The sequence below is a fragment of the Leptodactylus fuscus genome, chromosome 2 (genome assembly GCF_031893055.1).
Source record: "Leptodactylus fuscus isolate aLepFus1 chromosome 2, aLepFus1.hap2, whole genome shotgun sequence".
NCBI classification, from domain to species: Eukaryota; Metazoa; Chordata; class Amphibia; order Anura; family Leptodactylidae; genus Leptodactylus; species Leptodactylus fuscus.
In genome coordinates this window covers 133,905,093-133,924,860 of record NC_134266.1, presented here as the reverse complement: position 1 = coordinate 133,924,860, position 19,768 = coordinate 133,905,093, and the positions used below count along the sequence as shown (strand labels likewise).

The window sequence follows — 19,768 nt, the reverse complement described above, 5'->3', positions numbered from 1 at the left end:
ATCATTTAAAGGGCCTGAGGCTGTACTACTGCCACATTTTGATTACATTTTCCCTTGTGGCCACTTCCAACAAACCCATACTTGTTCAGAGAAGGCACCACCCCTTGACTTGGGTCATATGTGGAGTTTTCAGAGAAGAAACTTGGTTTATATCACTAGCCACATTAATAGTTCCATCCTTACTTCAATAGTGGCACATACGTATCAAAAGTGTGTATACGATATATAGTTACACTGATTTGGCTGCTAACTAACAAATAAAAATGCCACAGATTATGAATCATATTTTCAATTATTTCTGCACATCTATTACTACATATTCATGTACTTGTATAACTGTTCCCTAAAAACTGGCAGCACCCAGTGTGTAATGCCTCTCCATCCATGAGCCACGCTAAATGATTTGTCATTCTTACCTGAATAGCGGATCTTAAATCCTTTCCTGCTATATGCATGGTCAGACATCCACCGCAGAAGGACCTTGTTTCCAGTACTTATGAAAGTCATGGGTGCTGAGTAGTTACCACTCAAGGATGTAAGCAATGTGCTCTGACCAGAGGGTCCTAAAATGAGAAGCTTTATCAGACAGCGTCCATAGAGAGACAACTCAGATAATCCAATAGTGATGTAAATATGAAAAGTTTTAGTCTTATATACTTACTATGATATATGACTTAAAGTGCTTTGTGGAATAAAAGTAAGTCAATGTTTGGAAATGCTTTTACACTGATGTAATGTGTGCAGCTAAAAGGACAGACACCAGCGTCTATTATATAAGAATACTTCTACAAAACCCATGAGCAATATGGTATTTACCTGTCATTAGCTGTCCTGACTGAAAGATGCATCTGCTACACTTACATGCATTATGTAATAGAAAAATAAAACAATTATTACTTCTACAAATTGCTTGCGTGCCATTTAAGAAAGGCCATTACATTACCTTGAAAATGAAGGAATTTGAGAATGATGGTATTTATTCAATACCTAGTTATCTTAAAATAATAATAATGATAATGCAGATTCACATGCTATTATTTATCCCAGTACAACAACCAGGGTGGAAGTCGGGGCCATGGATTGGGAGAAGCTCGTGATATTACAGAAAAAAAGATTATCCATGTAGATTTTGCAAGTAACGATCTTTGACTATATGTGTAGCTTGTGTAGTAGAGAGACCTTTGGACCCCCTCAGGCATTCATTATAGAAACACAATGGGAGTTTAAGGTTGACCAGGAGCCATTGCTATATAGCTAATATATATATATATATATATATATATATATATATATATATATATATATATATATATATATACACTCACCGGCCACTTTATTAGGTACACCTGTCCAACTGCTCGTTAACACTTAATTTCTAATCAGCCAATCACATGGCGGCAACTCAGTGCATTTAGGCATGTAGACATGGTCAAGACAATCTCCTGCAGTTCAAACCGAGCATCAGTATGGGGAAGAAAGGTGATTTGAGTGCCTTTGAACGTGGCATGGTTGTTGGTGCCAGAAGGGCTGGTCTGAGTATTTCAGAAACTGCTGATCTACTGGGATTTTCATGCACAACCATCTCTAGGGTTTACAGAGAATGGTTCGAAAAAGAAAAAACATCCAGTGAGCGGCAGTTCTGTGGGCGGAAATGCGTTGTTGAAGCCAGAGGTCAGAGGAGAATGGCCAGACTGGTTCGAGCTGATAGAAAGGCAACAGTGACTCAAATAGCCACCCGTTACAACCAAGGTAGCCAGAAGAGCATCTCTGAACGCACAGTACGTCGAACTTTGAGGCAGATGGGCTACAGCAGCAGAAGACCACACCGGGTGCCACTCCTTTCAGCTAAGAACAGGAAACTGAGGCTACAATTTGCACAAGCTCATCGAAATTGGACAATTGAAGATTGGAAAAACGTTGCCTAGTCTGATGAGTCTCGATTTCTGCTGCGACATTCGGATGGTAGGGTCAGAATTTGGCGTCAACAACATGAAAGCATGGATCCATCCTGCCTTGTATCAACGGTTCAGGCTGGTGGTGGTGGTGTCATGGTGTGGGGAATATTTTCTTGGCACTCTTTGGGCCCCTTGGTACCAATTGAGCATCGTTGCAATGCCAAAGCCTACCTGAGTATTGTTGCTGACCATGTCCATCCCTTTATGACCACAATGTACCCAACATCTGATGGCTACTTTCAGCAGGATAATGCGCCATGTCATAAAGCTGGAATCATCTCAGACTGGTTTCTTGAACATGACAATGAGTTCACTATACTCCAATGGCCTCCACAGTCACCAGATCTCAATCCAATAGAGCATCTTTGGGATGTGGTGGAACGGGAGATTCGCATCATGGATGTGCAGCCGACAAATCTGCGGCAACTGTGTGATGCCATCATGTCAATATGGACCAAAATCTCTGAGGAATGCTTCCAGCACCTTGTTGAATCTATGCCATGAAGAATTGAAGCAGTTCTGAAGGCAAAAGGGGGTCCAACCCGTTACTAGCATGGTGTACCTAATAAAGTGGCCGGTTAGTGTATATATGCTACATAGCTATTGCTACTGTTACAGTGGCCAGTACAGTTTATTGTCTTATATTAGTGTGGTTAACCTTGAATGGCGTCACAGGTATCAATAAGGAGCACCTATAGGATTCCTTTACTACTACAATACTGCAATACTGTATGTAGTTGGCATTAGTTGATGTACAAGTAAATACATCAATACATAGTAATTATTTAGATAAGCCCCATTCATGTAGAATATCTTCGTAAGTAACTGTTCTAGTCTAAACAGTCCCTTCATGAACATCTAATACAGAAGTAAAAAGAGGTCACAATTCTGATTTATCAGTCTTTGAAAATATAAATCTCTTGCACTATACTATACTGACAACTGATTCTTGACATCATTCATTATTTTATTTTCGTACATTTCAGTGAGTGTCCTTAAGTGTCCGTTCACAAAGATGTCCGACTTTTCAAGCGGACAGCAAAAACCTAAATGTAGGGTTTTGCTGTCCACTTGAAAAGTCAGACATCTTTGGGAACGGACAGTTGAGGACAGGCATGGACAGTAAAAGAACGCACCCGACGTCCATTTAAATGAATGCAAAATGTCACGGACACAGCTAGTGTCCGCTGCTAATGTCCACACAAGATTTTGCTTGGACATTAGCAGCGGAAACTAGCTGTTGGACACTGATGGTAGTGTGAACGCTCCCTTACACAGTAAGCTGTGTAAGTGTCCATTTTCTTGTGGCCTGTGGGCAGGCTCAGTTGGCTCTGCCCGAGGCCTAGGAGATTGAAACCCAGGACGGAAGAAGACACAGGGAGAGGGCGTTCCAGGTGAAGATAGAGGAGGCTCTGGAGATTTCTCTCACAGCATTGGGGATGCCACCAGTGCTGTGAGAGAACTCATTTACATAGCTAAGAAAACTGGGATTTCTACCGAATGGCGGCACCAAGAAGACATCTAAAAGTAAGGCTATTCCTACGTGTTAGGGACAATGAATCCCTGTAAAAGTTTAAGGCTCTGTTCACACTAGCATCCTGGTTTCCTTGTAAAATGAAACATGGACCTCGCTGACTTATTTATAGGGTCTTTGAAATTCTGAGAGGTTTCTGGTATTTTAAAAAGTAAGAATAGCTCTGCAGACTGCACTACTCTTGCTGTCAAAAATACTGGAACTCTTAAGACAGCTTGTGTAAACAGAGCCCTACAACCAGATATTACTAAGGCCGTCTTTATCATTTCAATCTTGAACCCACGTATATCTGTTCTGCTTTTGCCACTTATACAGTGTTACTAGGGGGGTGTTTTGGACTCAGAATTTGGTCAAAATGTTCTGATGGAATTTGGTCTTGCCAAATAAAGCCAAAATATAGTGGCACTCTTCTCTAAACTCTGCTTCAAATTCAGTGGCAATATCTGCTTTAAATTCACTGTTGGTTTTAGTCAAGCAGAAAAAAAATAGATATTGAACTAAATTGTATCTCACCATCAAAAATGTCAAATTCATCATACTGCTTTTCACTAAGAAAGTATTCCACTGTCAGTGTCACATTGTATCCAGCTTCAACTTTAATAAGCCAGGAACATGTCTGGAATTGAGGGTAAGTTCCAGGATAACTCTGGCTGAGAATTACTCCAGTGGAATCGGTTAGGATCTCATTCGCTGGACAAAGCACTGTGGGTACAAAAATACAGCTGAGATTATTTGTATGAACAGCATAGTGCATTCACTTTAAAGAATACTTCCTTTATCAAGAACAAACACAAATAAAGATTCTTTTTGGCAATCTAAGAACCTGGGCCAACTTCAGCTTTAAGTGGACCTTTGAGGGACAGAGTCACAGTGGCCCCCTTTTTCAGCATATTTAACCCAGATCGTCACAGATATCTGCCAGATTTGCCAGCTGCTGATGGTGGACTTGCTATGGTTTCTGAAACATTACCAAATGTGAAGAAATCTTTACTTTGATAAACAGGAATAGTAACCAGGGGAGGATTGATAGTATTAGGGGCCATGGGCTCTTTAGAAAGCTCTGCTCCCCCCCCCCCCCATTCATGGCAAAGATCCCTGTGACAGCATAATGTGCCATAATGGTCCTCCGTGTAATATAAAGATCCATAGCTGCCCTTCATGCAGTATAAAGTCATATATTGTACATAGAGTATAATGTATGGTCTAAACTGTATTGGCAGATGCCTTGGGCTCCGGACAACACATTTTACATTTATTATAAGTTGCCCCTGACAGTACAAAAGTTCTCTTTTTATAGAATAGAGGTTAGGTGGTAGAGGTATATTACAAATGGAATTTCTTTTGTCTTACCATATAGGCCATATAAAACTAGCTTTTAAGGCAAACCAAAAACATTCTAGTGAGTGATAAATTGGAGCTGTAGACCTTAGCATGACTTGTTTTGATAATGTGCACAATTTTACAATTTGTGGGCAATTTTAAGTCACAATTTTTTCAAACTTTAAAGCCTACGTCTGTCAAAATCTATATTTCAACTTTTCAGGAATGCTACTGGATCATAAATTAGAAGGTTCCTGCTCGTATATGCAAATACTCAAAAGCCTTGACTTTGAAAGGGTTTTACAGTAGTAGTATGCACATTCGAACAAATGGTTAAATGTGAGTATTATTAAAGCATATATAACCATATTTATACGATCAGACCTTCACAGGTTGGAGGAGGATCTTCAAACTGCAAGTGAGTTCCAAGCCGACATATCAAAATTTCTGGCCCCATCAATGTGAATCCTGGGAGGCATTTATATCGTACAATGTCACCTAGGGCAAATGATTAGGAAAATATTATGTAATAGTAGACTACACAACAGTGTGTAACATTAGCCATTACACTGATATACCATAACTTATAATTAGACATATCCCAGATATTGATGCTTCAAATAGAATCTATGTCCCCTACAAAGGTGAAAGTCTTAGAAAAGGTTATACTAATGATATTACAATTGGTCTTCACTAGGGTTGAGCCGATCTTGAGATTTCAGGATCGTTTTTAAAATCCGATTTCCAATCATTTTTCCATTCGAACCCGATCCCAATGCAAGTCAATGGGATTTTTTATATAATCAGAGATCGGATTTTAAAAATGATCCTATTCACTACACAGTGTGGAATCCAAAAATTGAACGCTTTAATTTTTAGACTCCATGCTGTGTAGTGATTAAAAAATCCCCCGGCTACTTAAGTCCCTCCTGTTGTCCACTTACCTGCACAGAAGCGCTGCCACTGCCGATCAATGCTGCTCTCACTCCTCTTCTTTCTACTGCACATGTCTGCAGAGCACCGTATGTGCTCCCGCCTCCCAGGCTAGTGTTACTGATACTGGGAGTAGGTGGGGCTTGTTGTGGATTAGGAGAGTGTGGGCGGGTACCCGCCCACACTCTCCTAAGCCACAAGCCCCGCCTTCTTCCTAGGTCTGTAAAACTAACCTGGGAGCTAGGGGTGCGCACGGACCGAGAAGAGGTGAGAACAGACGGGGAGCGGCAGCAGATCTGTGCAGGTAAGTGGACTTGTCTATCAACTCTTCTGCTTCATCTCTACTTTATCGTATACTCAGCTCTGCAACATCTGAGATGTAGATCTCAGATGTAGCAGAGCTGATGAGTATATGGCACAGCAGAGAGGAAACAGAAGAGTAGATACCATCTATTCTTCTGTTTCCTCCCTGCTATGCTGTAGGAATGAACGGACGTAGCTGGCGCGCAGGGGGTTAAGCGGCCAGTTAAGCGGCCAGTAGCAAAGCATTGTGGGAAATAACCTCCGACCTCGATCCTGCCTAAAATATCGGAATCGGAATTCCAATCGTGATCGTGAAATTTACTCGATTGCCAATTGGAATCCAATCTTTTCCGATCCTGATCGCTCAACCCTAGTCTTGATTCTTTCATTTCGGTTAAAATAAATGAAAATGCACTAACAAATTGATAGATCAAATATACAAGTACATTGATAAATGTTATTAATGTTGGTAATATATTGATTTCATCTGTAAATCTTCATGAGAATGCCATCACCTGGATATTTACAAGCACATACAGTATACTTTAGCTTACTTTATTCTTAGGGGCAGACACTTTTCATATCTTAAATTACTACCTTTCCTATATCTGATTTCTGATTTAATGCAATTCATATATGTAAAGTTTATATGTACCAAAAAATATGTGCAAATTGTGTATTTAGATGAGTGTGGCACTGTACCAAGAGACGTAAGTAAGGTTCTTTTTACATGGATAGATTCCTGACCATAACAAGCATTCCTGCCCACTCCGGTTTTTTCATCACTGAGCCCCAGTGTACTCTTCAGCTCTGCACCACCGTCTACCCACGGCCACAGTCTGCCAGTCAGTTCACCAGGGGTGTTTGTGACCTTCATTTCAGACTAATAAGTCTCTTCATTGGACTGTTGACTCCCCAGATTTGGAACGACGGCTATCTTCCAGTCTAACTTGGAGGGTTGGTCAGAGCTACAATTTTTGAACAATTTACTAATGACCCAACAGGAGCACAAACATATCTATGTTTTTTCTCTACGATCCACAAGCATTGATCAATGACATGGCATGTTTATTGACACTCGGTTTACTCTACTTTTCACAGTTTAGTCATCAGGAGGTGTCTCCTCCCATACATTTACATTGTGGTTGGCAGCACTCTGTTTACATGGGGAGAAATGCTAACCAATGATTATGTTACCTGCATAAACAATTTTATCAACAAGCATTTGTTCAGGTGTTGGCATTCTGTAGCATATTTACATGAGCAATGATTGAGAACAAATGTTTGGACAAAATATTGTTCTCAGTATTGTTGGTCCTTGTTAAAGGCTCTTTAGACAGTCCATCCTACAGTTTTGCAGGATATTTACACATCCAGTTTAAAGTCTGGCACTATGATGTCACTCTCTTTCCATATCATTTATAAGTATATTATATCATTTATTAATTGAAACATTAAACATCTTGGCGGAAACTAATGTGTTTCAAAGTGGGGGTGTTTCCTACTGACCATTAAAAGTGACCGGTGGACATTATTGTGTAACAGTTTGGGCTAACCTGAACGTTGTCTGAAGAACCAATATATAATATTCATATTTTTAAATATTATCAAGAGTAATGTGGACACCACCTTTGTATTAATATTAATATATTCCTCTGTATTTTCAGATCTAAGTATTGAAGCGATCACCTAAAGTGATACAACAGTCATATTTTGTATAATGTACATTAGCTAAATAGATGTTAAAGGGATCCTATCATTCAAACGCGTCCAAAAAACTACATGAGCATACCGCAAATGCTTGCGTAAGCGGCCACAAAAAAATGGCCCCCACATGTAAATTTAGCTCTGCCCGAGGCCCGCTGGCAGAGCTGACTTGCGCATGCATTTAATTTTGACCCACCGCTCCCTGGAAGAAGAAGGTGAATTGGCCGATGCTAACGAAAATGGAGGCAGCGCTGGAGAGAGTTCTCTGGCAGCATTGGAGACGCCCCCAGTGCTGTTTGAGTGCTGGGGCATGACCCCAGTGCTGTGAGAGAGCTCATTTACATAGCGACAAAAAACGAGATTTCAGGCGAATAGCGGCGCGGAGAAGACAAAGAAAAGTAGGAGAAGAATAGGCTTTCTTAAAGCTATTCTGATGTGTCAGAAAAATAGCATTTGAATGATAGGATCCCTTTAAGCTGCAATGAACCAGACAGTATGCGGTCTGAAACTCAATGCAGCTACGAGCCATCTGTAAGCTCCACCTGTAAGGTTTTTGTAGTTTTCTTTCATTTCCTTGAGATGGGGAAAAAACAGGACTAAAAAATGCATATACATGGTGTCCTTGGGCTGCTCCATTGGGGATCTTTACAAATGTAGGCATTACCTTGTGGTTTATGACAATCTTTAGTCTATCTATTCTTTTTGCTCTTTTACAATGCATTAAATGCCACATGCTCCTTATATCTTTTTAGAGTAATAGTTACAATTACCCTAAACTGCAACAACTAAAAACATATATATTTTCAATGCAGACTGTTTAGTGCAGTTACCATGGATACTCACCCATTAGAAATTCCTCACTACCTGACAAAACCTCTCCATTTGGCACTGTCATTGGAGGTTTGCATTTCCGAAGGCGGTATCCTGTCAGATACAGAAATTGTTGTTACATAGTGTGATGCCAGGTACAAGACTGCACTAGGTTTAGCCTGTCTAGGCACCCAAATTATCATGGTACAGAAAATTGTAACAAAAATGATAAAAAAATAAGCAAAAAACATTATATATATATATATATATATATATATATATATATATATATATATATATATATATTAAAAACGGTGATGATTGATTTGTCAAATATAAATGTTTGTTTTGGTACCGTGTTAGCCAGTGGTTATAAAATATAAAAAACAAAAAAAACTTTGCAAGTCTTCAGTAGGTGATACCTTTTTTAATGGCTAACTCATAATGATGACAGAATATGACGTTTCGAAGCTTTCCTCTGAGCTTCTTCTTCAGATATTCTTTAGTTATATCTGAAGAAGAAGCTCAGAGGAAAGCTTCGAAACGTCATATTCTGTCATCATTATGAGTTAGCCATTAAAAAAGGTATCACCTACTGAAGACTTGCAAAGTTTTTTTTGTTTTTTATATTGTCAAATATAAATACATAGAAAGTATGATAATAATAATGGGAAATAGGCACATGAAGTAGATTCTGGATATACTGTATGTGACTCTTAGGATTGAGAACCAAGATCAAATGACAAGAAACGACATGCAAAAGTAAATCTGGATATTATCAGCTGACTATTTATTTGCCACACTTACCATAGAAATATAACGCAAAGAGCCCACCATTAGCAGCATTGCTGTGAAAGGAGATAAGGACTTGGTTGGAGGAGCTCATAGTGGACCTTTTGTTGGAACTACTAGAGAAAACACCCAGTTGAGGATCTGTTTGAAGGGGACCATCCCTGAAAAATGAGAACACAGGCCAAGAGGTTGGAAAAAAACAATGACAATATTGCATAATATATTATACTGACGTTATTATAGAGTATAACTCCACATTTACACTTTATTTCAAAATAATCTACTTAATATAAATCTCCCCCTTTTTAACGACACGACTTTTACGCCCATAATCTATGCTGATAAATTACCTAATATGTTTTTATAGCTGCCAGGTTTAGCTTTTCTTATACAGAGCTCCAAATTCACAGCTTAATATAAAGTGAAATGATATAATTCTGTCTGAGGAGCTCAGCATCAGAAAAATCTTTGACCACACTAAAGATATATTAAGAAATAAATCAGGATGAGGACATAAGGCTACAGTTACTGGAAAATGCAGTTAAGACCCTGCTGGTTACAATTGGAAACAGACAAAAGTCTGCTGAGAAGCTTACAGCTAAGGCCTCTCGCATGTAGCCTTGTGGCTTATACTGTCCAAAAATACTGATCCACAATCCACAAAAAAAAAAAGTCAGTATGTCATTCATGGATCCACAGAAAGATTTGTGTCATCCCCTAGACTTGTCTGTGCCTTAGGTGTGCACGGTCATCTGCAACTGGCCGGCTCTGAATTGAAAGCAGGGGCGACACACGAAGGACACGGGGATGTCCCATGTGTGCCGCCTGTGCATGGGATGTGGTTCCGTGGCTCCTTTCATTAAATGATTATGAGCCATAGAAGCAAGATGAAAATCCTTATGGGTGACTCAAAAAACTATAAAAGTTCACCTTTATTATTCCAAATATAAAAAGATAGTGCTCAATAACAGTGTGGTGTGGTTAAAATTATAACCAGCAGTAGACCTTCCTTTCAGCAGCATATCACATCTCTGCCGCTCATGTAACCACAACTGGGAGACATGGATAGGAAAAAAATGGACATATTGGAATAAGGAAAGTATGAGAGGCTGATATGTCGACTTTTTCCTATCCATGTCTCCCAGTTGTGGTTGATTACATGAGCGGCAGAGATGTTATATGCTACTGAAAGGAAGGTCTACTGCTGGCCATGGAAGAAAGGGCTACAAAATCAGATAGGAATAGGACCTGTTCTATATTTTTGGGCCCAGAGTGTCGACCCGCACACTGCACCGTGAAGTTCTCAGTTGTATGTATGGGCCCATAGAAAAGAACGGGTCAGTGTGGTATCCGTGAAATGGATAGCATACTGAACGCTGCCACGGTTGTCTGCAAGGGATGTTAAATGCAGACAAAAGTAGGACATGCTAGGACATAATTTGGAATCCTTAGATATGGCATAGGCACACGTCTGCAAAAAAAGCGGTCGTTTGTCTGAGGACAAGCTGCTGTAGTCCTCTGTAACCTTTGAAGTTCTTGCTTCTGATTACTGTGATGTGCATGTATAGGGCTGCACTGTAGTTACATGCACAGAGGATGGCCAGGGCACTGTGCTGCAGGAAGAAAACAGTGAAATGAATGCAGAACTATGGCCCCTTCTTTCTCATGATAAATGGGGGTCTCTGAGTTCAGATCTCTACCGATTATAAAATGATGACAGATCCTAGCAATACACCATCACTTATAACATGGATATACCACTTTATTGTCTGTAAGCCCAATATTTAGTTCACAAAGAGAAAACTAAAAGGTGATATGTAAGCTTATTTGTATTTTTGTAATGGCTTTAGATGCCGTCTTAATTGTGTAGTGAAAAGATCATTTATTTCACACAAAATCCATTTTCTTCCTGTTAAAAGAAATATACATAAACTAAACATCACGAGAAACCCAGAATCACATAGTGTACAGCGTACAAATAGGAGACAATAGATATAAATGTAAGAGAGCGGCTGCATCACACAAATGAGAATTTGAGAAGTACAATATTCCTCAGGTCAGACGAGTGACAGTTTTTGAAAAGTGAGCAATTTGTCAGTGTCAAGTGAATCCCCATCCTCCCAGCTTCCTCCTGTCCTATCCTCACTGTGCAGGCCTGTGGCCTTAGCACTAGGGACACTTTGACAGTGTCCCCATCCTTTCCAATTAGCGTCACTTGCTTTTTAAATTAGTGTTAACGAGCTGTCCTGCCACTATCCATCAGCAACCTCAAGGCTCGACCTTCAGTTGGAAAAGCCCACTAGAATTTATCACACAGGAAGTCCTACAATGAGAATAAGTCATGAAGAAAAGATTGCACATACAAGTAAAAGCAAACATGGCAGCGGTAAATACCACAAAGGTTTGGTATACTGACAAACAATGGCCTACTTCTCTCTTCCAGTAAGTACTCCAATTCTTAGTTCACTAAGGCACCACAAAAACACCTATCCCAGTATAAGCATGAAACTGCCGGCTGACATCAATGCAGCTAAGGAAAACTAGTGTCAGAGCTATCAGACTCCCAGTGATCAGATATGGATGGTCTATCTTGATGACAGGCCAGGATGACGACCAGCAGGTCACTTTCTTGCTGCAGGTTTGGTGCTATTTTTAGCCCTTTCAAAACTTGAAAACCTGTCCAGCCACAGTGGTAAACCCCATGGTTAAAAACAGTAGTTTTTGTCTGCTTTTTTCCTGCAGATGGGTTCACTGTGGGCTTAAACCAGCAGCAATGAACCATAATTTGCAGGCAACAAGAAGCCCAATTTATCACTGTATAATGTTGTGAAACTTAACTCACAGTAATACATATTAAGATAGCAGCTCAGATTACAAAATGTGGCTGTCTCTGCTTGTGTTATTTGACAAACATACTATTAAAGAACCCTGCAGAAGAAGTAACGCAAGAATCAGTGTATATGTGACTCAACGGCAGTGTGTCACTACAAGGTTAATACACATGACCACTACTATGGTTTAAAAGGATCCTATCATTAAAATTGCATTTTTTCTGCCTATCACGTCAGAATAGCCTTAAGAAAGGCTATTCGTCTCTTACCTTTAGATGTCTTCTCTGGGCCGTCATTCAGTAGAAATCCCAGTTTTTGTTGGAATGCAAATGAGTTCTCTCGCTGCACTAGGAAGGGGGGGGGGGGGTCCCAGCGCTCAAACAGCACTAAGTGTATCCCCAATGCTGCAAGAGAACTCTCCAGCGCCGCCTCCATCTTCGTCTGGAACGGCCTCTCTTCGCGTCTTCTTCCATCGCTGGGTTCAAACTACGCATGCTCGCGGGCCACAAGAAAATGTCCGCTTACACTTACTGTGCAAGCGGCCATTTTCTTGTGAATGGCGGGCATGCGCAGTCGGCTTTGCCCGAGGCCTAGAAGTTTGAACCTAGCTCCAGAAGAAGACGTGAAGAGAGGCCACTCCAGACAAAGATGAAGGCGGAGCTGGAGATTTCTTTTGCAGCATTGGGTATGCCCCCAGTGCTGTTTGAGCGCTGGGGACCGCCCCCAGTGCTGTGAGAGAACTCATTTGCATACTGACAAAAACCGGGATTTCTACCGAATGGTGGCCCAGAGAAGACATCTAAAGGTAAGAGAAGAATAGCCTTTCTTAAGGCAATTCCAATGTAGTAGGCAGAAAAAATACAATTTTAATGATAGAATCCCTTTAAAAACATAGACCGCAATGCCCTCCGACACTTTGCCATAACAAGGCATCCTCAAAGTCATTGGGTGCTTTAAATTAAAAAGTAAAAAAAAGCCATGCACTGAATATAATGTAGCTGTGTGATAGTCGTTAAAAACACAGTTATCATCAATCATATGAACAGGGCTTTAGCCTACATACAGTGAAAAAGCAACAGTAAAAAAAAAAAACAGACATTAAAAACGGATGAAACTGTCAATTTTTAACTTGCATTTTCCATCAGTGTGTCCCTTATTTTTCATCAGTTCCCTAGCTCACCAGAAGGGTAAGTGAGTTAGGAAACAGAATTGATACTGCTGGGACATCCCTTTTAACTATATATTAAAGTGTTCTAAATATAATTTACAAATATTCATACATTTTGGCAGATTACATAAACTACTGAATCCAATATCATTGAAAACAAGAGCAGTGACAAATTCAGAGAACTACACAATATTCACTGTGTATCTCAAAATCAGTCACAATTAGTGTTGTGTATGACTTCCAATGTTACAGCTGCTGTACGCATCCTGGCAATAAAAAGCATTCGGCCCAGAATGACATCTATATAATGAAATTTTCACAACGCAATCAGATTTGGCAGTGAAGAAAAATAACATGAATGTATTATTGAAACAACAGCACTAAACAGATAGGTATGAACAATGCTGCACAATGAAGCACGCACCTAACATTTTCGTAAAAACAATGTAACTTAGTTAAGAATGGCAGGTTCCGTCAGACATATGAGTCTAGCTCTGTCTATGTTTTTATTGAACTTATGTTAAGGTCCTTTCACATGAGACAAACAATGTCATAACAGGTGAAGATTAAAGATGGGGTAAACTGCTTTGTAACAAACCAGGTTCGTTCAAAATTTTCCAAGTTGTTTTTTTTTTGTTCTTTTTTTTTTTTTTTTACAAAACCGAAGTAATGGTGATTCACTTCGGACAAACAAAAATGGCTGCGCTACAAAAAAATGCCCACCGCCACAATTCACCATATAATACAGAGGAGATTTGTGTGACTCAGACACTGTGACATTACAGTGCTGATCAATATATTATGGTTGTATGTCTGGCTTACCTGACCTACTATACTTTCTACGACTATCTGTCTCTGACCAAGGTCCACGTAGGACTGAAAAGTTACATTACTGCATGGATTGCTATTTCATTACAGTGCTGATGTCATATACAGTACAATAGCTTGTGTGTATAAAAGCATTTGTTCATAGCCTTTAGTTGCTGACTGTAATGGTGAACAAGCAAATAAATCTGTTATCAATCTCAACGCATCATAGGCTATAGCACAGTACTGAAAAAGACATAGGAATTCCAGAAATAGTTAGAGGACTAGAAGAATTTGGAGAATCAAGCAATTACACAGATTAGTGCAAGAATTCAATAGAGATAGGATACGATCATATAGACATAGTGAGGAGGAGTCTATGCTGCTGCTTACACAGATAGACAGTTAACCATTTAATTGCCAATAATCTAATTTGGTTGTGCAATAGAGCAGTTTCACCTATATACACGTATAGAACACCTATTTTTTGTATAAAAAAAACAAACAAACCAAAAAACACATTGGCAGAATTGTTGCCAAATCACTAAACATTGTGCAGTATAATGACTGGAAAAAACAGGGAAGGGAGAGGGCAGGAAGGAGGAGACCCTTGTGCAAGCACTTCTATTAACAATAAGAATGTGGATGGCAACAACCACTACACGCGGTGTTGACAACCCTGCCAGAATCCACAGAGCTGTGATACTCTCTGAGACATTAATAATCACTTTCTGAGAGCAGTTAACCACAAATATTGAGTGAGAGGTGTGTGTGTTCCTCCTAAACGTGTAATTTACCATGCTGTCTTTCTGTACTGTCAATCATGTCTTCTTTATCTTCACTGACACATATCCCATCCTCTAGTAGTCATATGGACAGAAACATTCTAATAGCCCAAGACCTCCTCTTCTCTCTCCTCTTTTTGATGAGTTGGCTGAGAACTGCCATTGTTCTTTTTATAAAGAGGAGGTAGAGGTGGAAGACATAAGTGTTGGTGGAGGAACAGTGGCAGGGTGAGTGCTGCTGGTGGTATTGCTGGTAAGGGCGCTAGGGGAATTGTGTTAGGAATTGTGAGGGCATACAGAAATCCAATGATGATTTTATTACAGACAAGACCTGACAATCAGATCAGGGTGACAAGGTAACATCACAGGAAGAGGGTGGTGGTAGCTGCAATAGTTCCACCTGACATGTAGCCCCAATATCCAAAGTACCTGCATGGGATAGATCTAAGGTAATTTTTAAGCCGTGGTCGCACTAGCATACATATTTCTGGTTTTGATGGCAGCAGTTAAGTGGGTACAGGACAAGCACAGTTTAATCACTAAGTGGGCCCCTCCCTCTCCTCCAGTTCCTATACACTGGACTATTTCCCACCCCCAACTTCACCAGGGAAAGCTATTGGTTCCACTCTGCCTCCCTCGTTGTTACTTAGTCATTACACTATTTAGTGCTGCATGGCCATAGCAGCAGCAAACCACAGCTATTAGTTCCACTCCACTTCCTTTATTTCATGTTTGTGTGATGAAGTGCACACTGAATGACACTTTTGCACATGTTGAGCGTCAGTTTAAGCAACACTATATTAAACCACAGACACAATGATCACTTTTAGTAAACAGCTTTTTCAGTTGGTAAGCTAGGAATTAGGTATATTTTTTCTTGAAAAAGTAAATTCTTGAAAAAATGGCAATTGTCAATCGGTCACTCTCTACACTACACATGCCTGAAACGTGAAGGGCACATTGAGTGGTATTGTTGCACATGCCTGTATGTCAGTTGGATCAGCAGTATATGGTGAATGATCACTGCATGCAGAAAACCACAGACACAATGATCACTTTAGGAAGATAGTCCATCTTTTTAAGCTGGCAGTCTTGCCATTCTGTAAACTGTCGCTCTGCCAACATAATGTTGACGTGACATTTTCTCCCATACAGGAATAACTGACAGTTTTGTTCTAAGGGTCATAGAACCCTTTCTGTTTCAGAAGATATTCTAGCTTTTTCAGCTGACAGGTCAGGTACGTCTCCCTTTATCATCATCTTCCATTCAGTGTACTGCTGCTGGTGCTGGCTGCTATTCCGAAACAGCTTCCATCACTGCCACCACTCAGGTGACAAGTCTTGTCCGTCATATTATGCCCTGCTGCACTGCCATACATGTTGCCACAACTGCCTGGTGTCTACCATCACTGCCATCAGTCTGTCAGACATACCCTGTGGCCTGGTCCAACATATTACACTCTGCTGCACTGCCACACATATTGCCATTCAATCTAATTCTTCAGCACTTTTCAACTTGGCTCGCTGTTTGGGATTACTATCTTGATGCCTACCTAAGTTTTGGCAAGTTTTAGCTGCTGAATGGGTGGTTTCACATTTGACTTTATTTACACATTTGCATTTAGTATACACACAAATTGATAGTTGACTCAATGTGGCAGATTTATCGTCATGTCTAAAACAACTGTTTTTGTTGCCTATATCAACAAATTCTGTAGATGAGGGAAAAATGGCATACATGGTTGGGTTTATAGGCTATCATATGACTCTGTGCTATCTTCTCCCTTGACAATAGGAATATACCACATGCACCTTATTTATGAGATAACTACATTTATTTTCTAGAGCCCCTAACATTCTCTCTGTGTAAACAACAATACTAGTGAATCCCTAAGATATAGAGCAGGAGAACAATTGTACTCAAGCAATGACTGTGGATCCATGAATTTTGTCCGCAGTATAGAGGAGACGTTCTTTAACTATAATAGCTTGAAAGGGGAGATACAAATATAACTTACCCTTTACTATGAAGTGAATGGCATGGTATGCTTTCTGGAGGAAATTTTATCAGGTCCCTATCCAGAATATTATACCAATATATTTTTTGTGAGCACCACACTATTGTTTTATTCCTGGTCTGATATTTTAATGTTTATATCATTAAACGATAAGTTTTATAGCCACTTTTCCACAATTTCGGAATCACGGCACTACTTCAAAGGCAATATACAAAATGAAAACCTGATGTAAATGATTGTTAGGGTACTTGAAGGAAAGAACGTCACACTTCGGTTGTGCTGTGAAATATTGCTTATTTAGTTCACACGATTCATGATTGTTAGGGTAAGTTCACATGGCGTTTTTTGGTCAGGATTTTGAGGCGGGTATGGCATTGAAATCAATGGGAGCCGCTCAGGAAGAAATGGCTCCTGGAAATAAGAAGCGAGATGCTCATTCTTTTGAGGCAGCCTCCGCCTCAAGTTCCAATCCAAAAAACCCCATCTGAACTTACCCTTATAGGCAACAAAGACAGTTTTTTTTAAAAAAAATTGTAGACATGATAATAATTCTGTCCTAATGACTACAAGATGACCAGGTCCTATTCTTATTGTACTGTCTGAACTTGAACATTTAACATGTGGCCAAAAGAGTCTTAGAAGTAGCTCTTGGGTGTTTTTACAATTATTTATTCCAGGTCTGAACTTGGGCTGTATTTGCTGGGATGTCCATTCCTGCAATGTTTTTCGCTTGTGAATAATCTTTCTCACTGTGGAATGATGGACTTCAAGAGGTTTGAAAATGGCCTTATAACACTTTCTAGGTTGATGGGCAGCAATAGTTGCTTTTCTAAAGATCATTACTAATGCCTTTCCTCCTTGGCATTGAGTTAACACACAACTGAATGCTTCAAACCAGAAAACTGCCAAAACTTCCACTTTTATATAGGTGGTCACACTTGCTGATGATCTTTTAATCCAGGGCATTTGTTAGCAACACCTGGTTGCTACTTAACCTCTTAATTCCTATGGTAGTAGTAGGGGTACTTTATTTGTCATACACTGATTCAACCTGTAGTGATTCAAATAAAGTCATGGTGTAATTTGTCATGTCTTGTTATTCTTCTGAGGCTGTATTTACACAGTTTTAAGACCTTTCTAAAGAGCAGATTTTTTAAAAATGATATCTTGATGTGTAAAATCAAGGCATTCGAAGAGGATGAACTTTGCTGGTCTCATAACTATACAAAAAAAAAAATTAACAATCAACAACTCTTTTCATCTCTTTAGAGTTCTGATATTTTCCCATTTCTATGGGAAGCAAAATCATAGCACATGGATTTCTGGCCTATATGCATCAGTCAAAAGGCACTGTAGGTGGTAACATGTTAAATGAACCAGCAAAACTGATTCTGCACTTCACTGGCACTATCCATTAATCCTAGAGCATGATGTATATATGAGACAGTGCAGCACTTTTGGTGTATTACAGGTTAAGTAGCCTGTGCAATCCATTCTGTGCACAGCAAGTTCTCCTACAGATAACCGGTTGCTTTGATATTCTAGGTATATCAACTCGGCAGGAATTCTGTGTGAGTGAGAAATAGGCTGAAAGTTTCCAGCTATGCAGTAAGAGAGGAGAGTAGGGTGGGACACCTCAGTCCTCGGCAGGATCTCACAGCCCTCACCTGCTGCCCAGCATGAGGTTTTCAAGATGTATAAGACATGATGTCTGATGAAACCCTATGTGATCTCTTAACATCCTTTACATTCAAAGCATTAAGCTTCAGAACTCAACAAAAATTGTTATGTAAGTGTGGAATTCTAAGACTACTTTATTATTCAAGAAGGAAAAAGACATTGTCTGGCCTGCTGACTCCTTAGATTTAACTTTGTTTCATGTCATCTTTTCTTGGAGAAGGTTTTACAGTTACTTACTTTAGATTGAAAGAAGACATACAATATGTCTACTACATTTAAATAAAGAAAGAATTTAGTTTACAAAGTTACACAGACTGAAAAAAGACACAGGTCTATCGCATTCAACCTTTCTTCATCAGTTATACATCATTAAAGGGAGTCTGTCAACAGAAAAAGCAGTATCTAACTAATGAGAATACCTTGTAGATCGGCTTCTAGATTTTCCAAAGATGTCTTTCTTATTCTGCCAAGAAGCTTCATTTTCATGAAAATCTACATTTTACTCTTCAAAATAAAATTTGGTCTGATACTGTTTTTCCTACTGACAGACTCCCTTTAATTCCCTAAAATAACTATTACCCTCAATGTCACTTGTTATTAGGTCTAACCCCTTTTCATAACTGCTGACATACTATCTATTATTACCACTTCTACTTAAACTGCAAAGAACCTTTTCCGATACAAATGTGTAGATCGCTTTTCTTTCATCCATAATGTATATCCCCTTGTCCTTTGCAAAGTCCTTTGATAGTATAAATCATGAGCCAGTTCTGTATATTGGCTACACATATATTTAGACTTGTAAATCAGATCACCTCTAATGCACCTGTTTGCCAAGCTGAGAACACTTGCATTTTATATTCTCTGATTATAAAAGAAACCTTCTATCCACGTATTCTCTAGTCATCTGTCTTTAAGCCTTCTCTAGAAATCTCAGAATGTGGAGTCTGAAAATCAATCCTATATTCAAGATGTGGTCTTAGAAAAGGGATTTATAGAGGAGTAATATTACACTTGGATTCTGGGCTTTTATTTCTCATTTTGTGTTGCTATTTTTTAGCCAAATCCAGGAGCATCTATAAAAGGTCCGATAAATGTAACAGAAACTCGTATACTCATCCCATC

The 19,768-nt window shown here is 39.5% G+C and overlaps 1 protein-coding gene across 2 annotated transcripts in view; it reads right to left on the bottom strand.

Moving 5' to 3' along the window:
- CSMD2 (CUB and Sushi multiple domains 2) overlaps nucleotides 1-19,768 on the bottom strand; it is an 801,202-nt gene that overhangs the window by 49,505 nt on the left and 731,929 nt on the right. For both annotated transcript variants that reach the window (XM_075264669.1, XM_075264670.1), the window contains 5 exons: nucleotides 9,370-9,515; nucleotides 8,596-8,676; nucleotides 5,194-5,307; nucleotides 4,003-4,191; nucleotides 417-563 (listed from right to left, as the gene is read on the bottom strand). In XM_075264669.1, coding sequence (XP_075120770.1) covers nucleotides 417-563; nucleotides 4,003-4,191; nucleotides 5,194-5,307; nucleotides 8,596-8,676; nucleotides 9,370-9,515 — 677 coding nt within the window. The remainder of the gene's footprint in view (nucleotides 1-416; nucleotides 564-4,002; nucleotides 4,192-5,193; nucleotides 5,308-8,595; nucleotides 8,677-9,369; nucleotides 9,516-19,768) is intronic.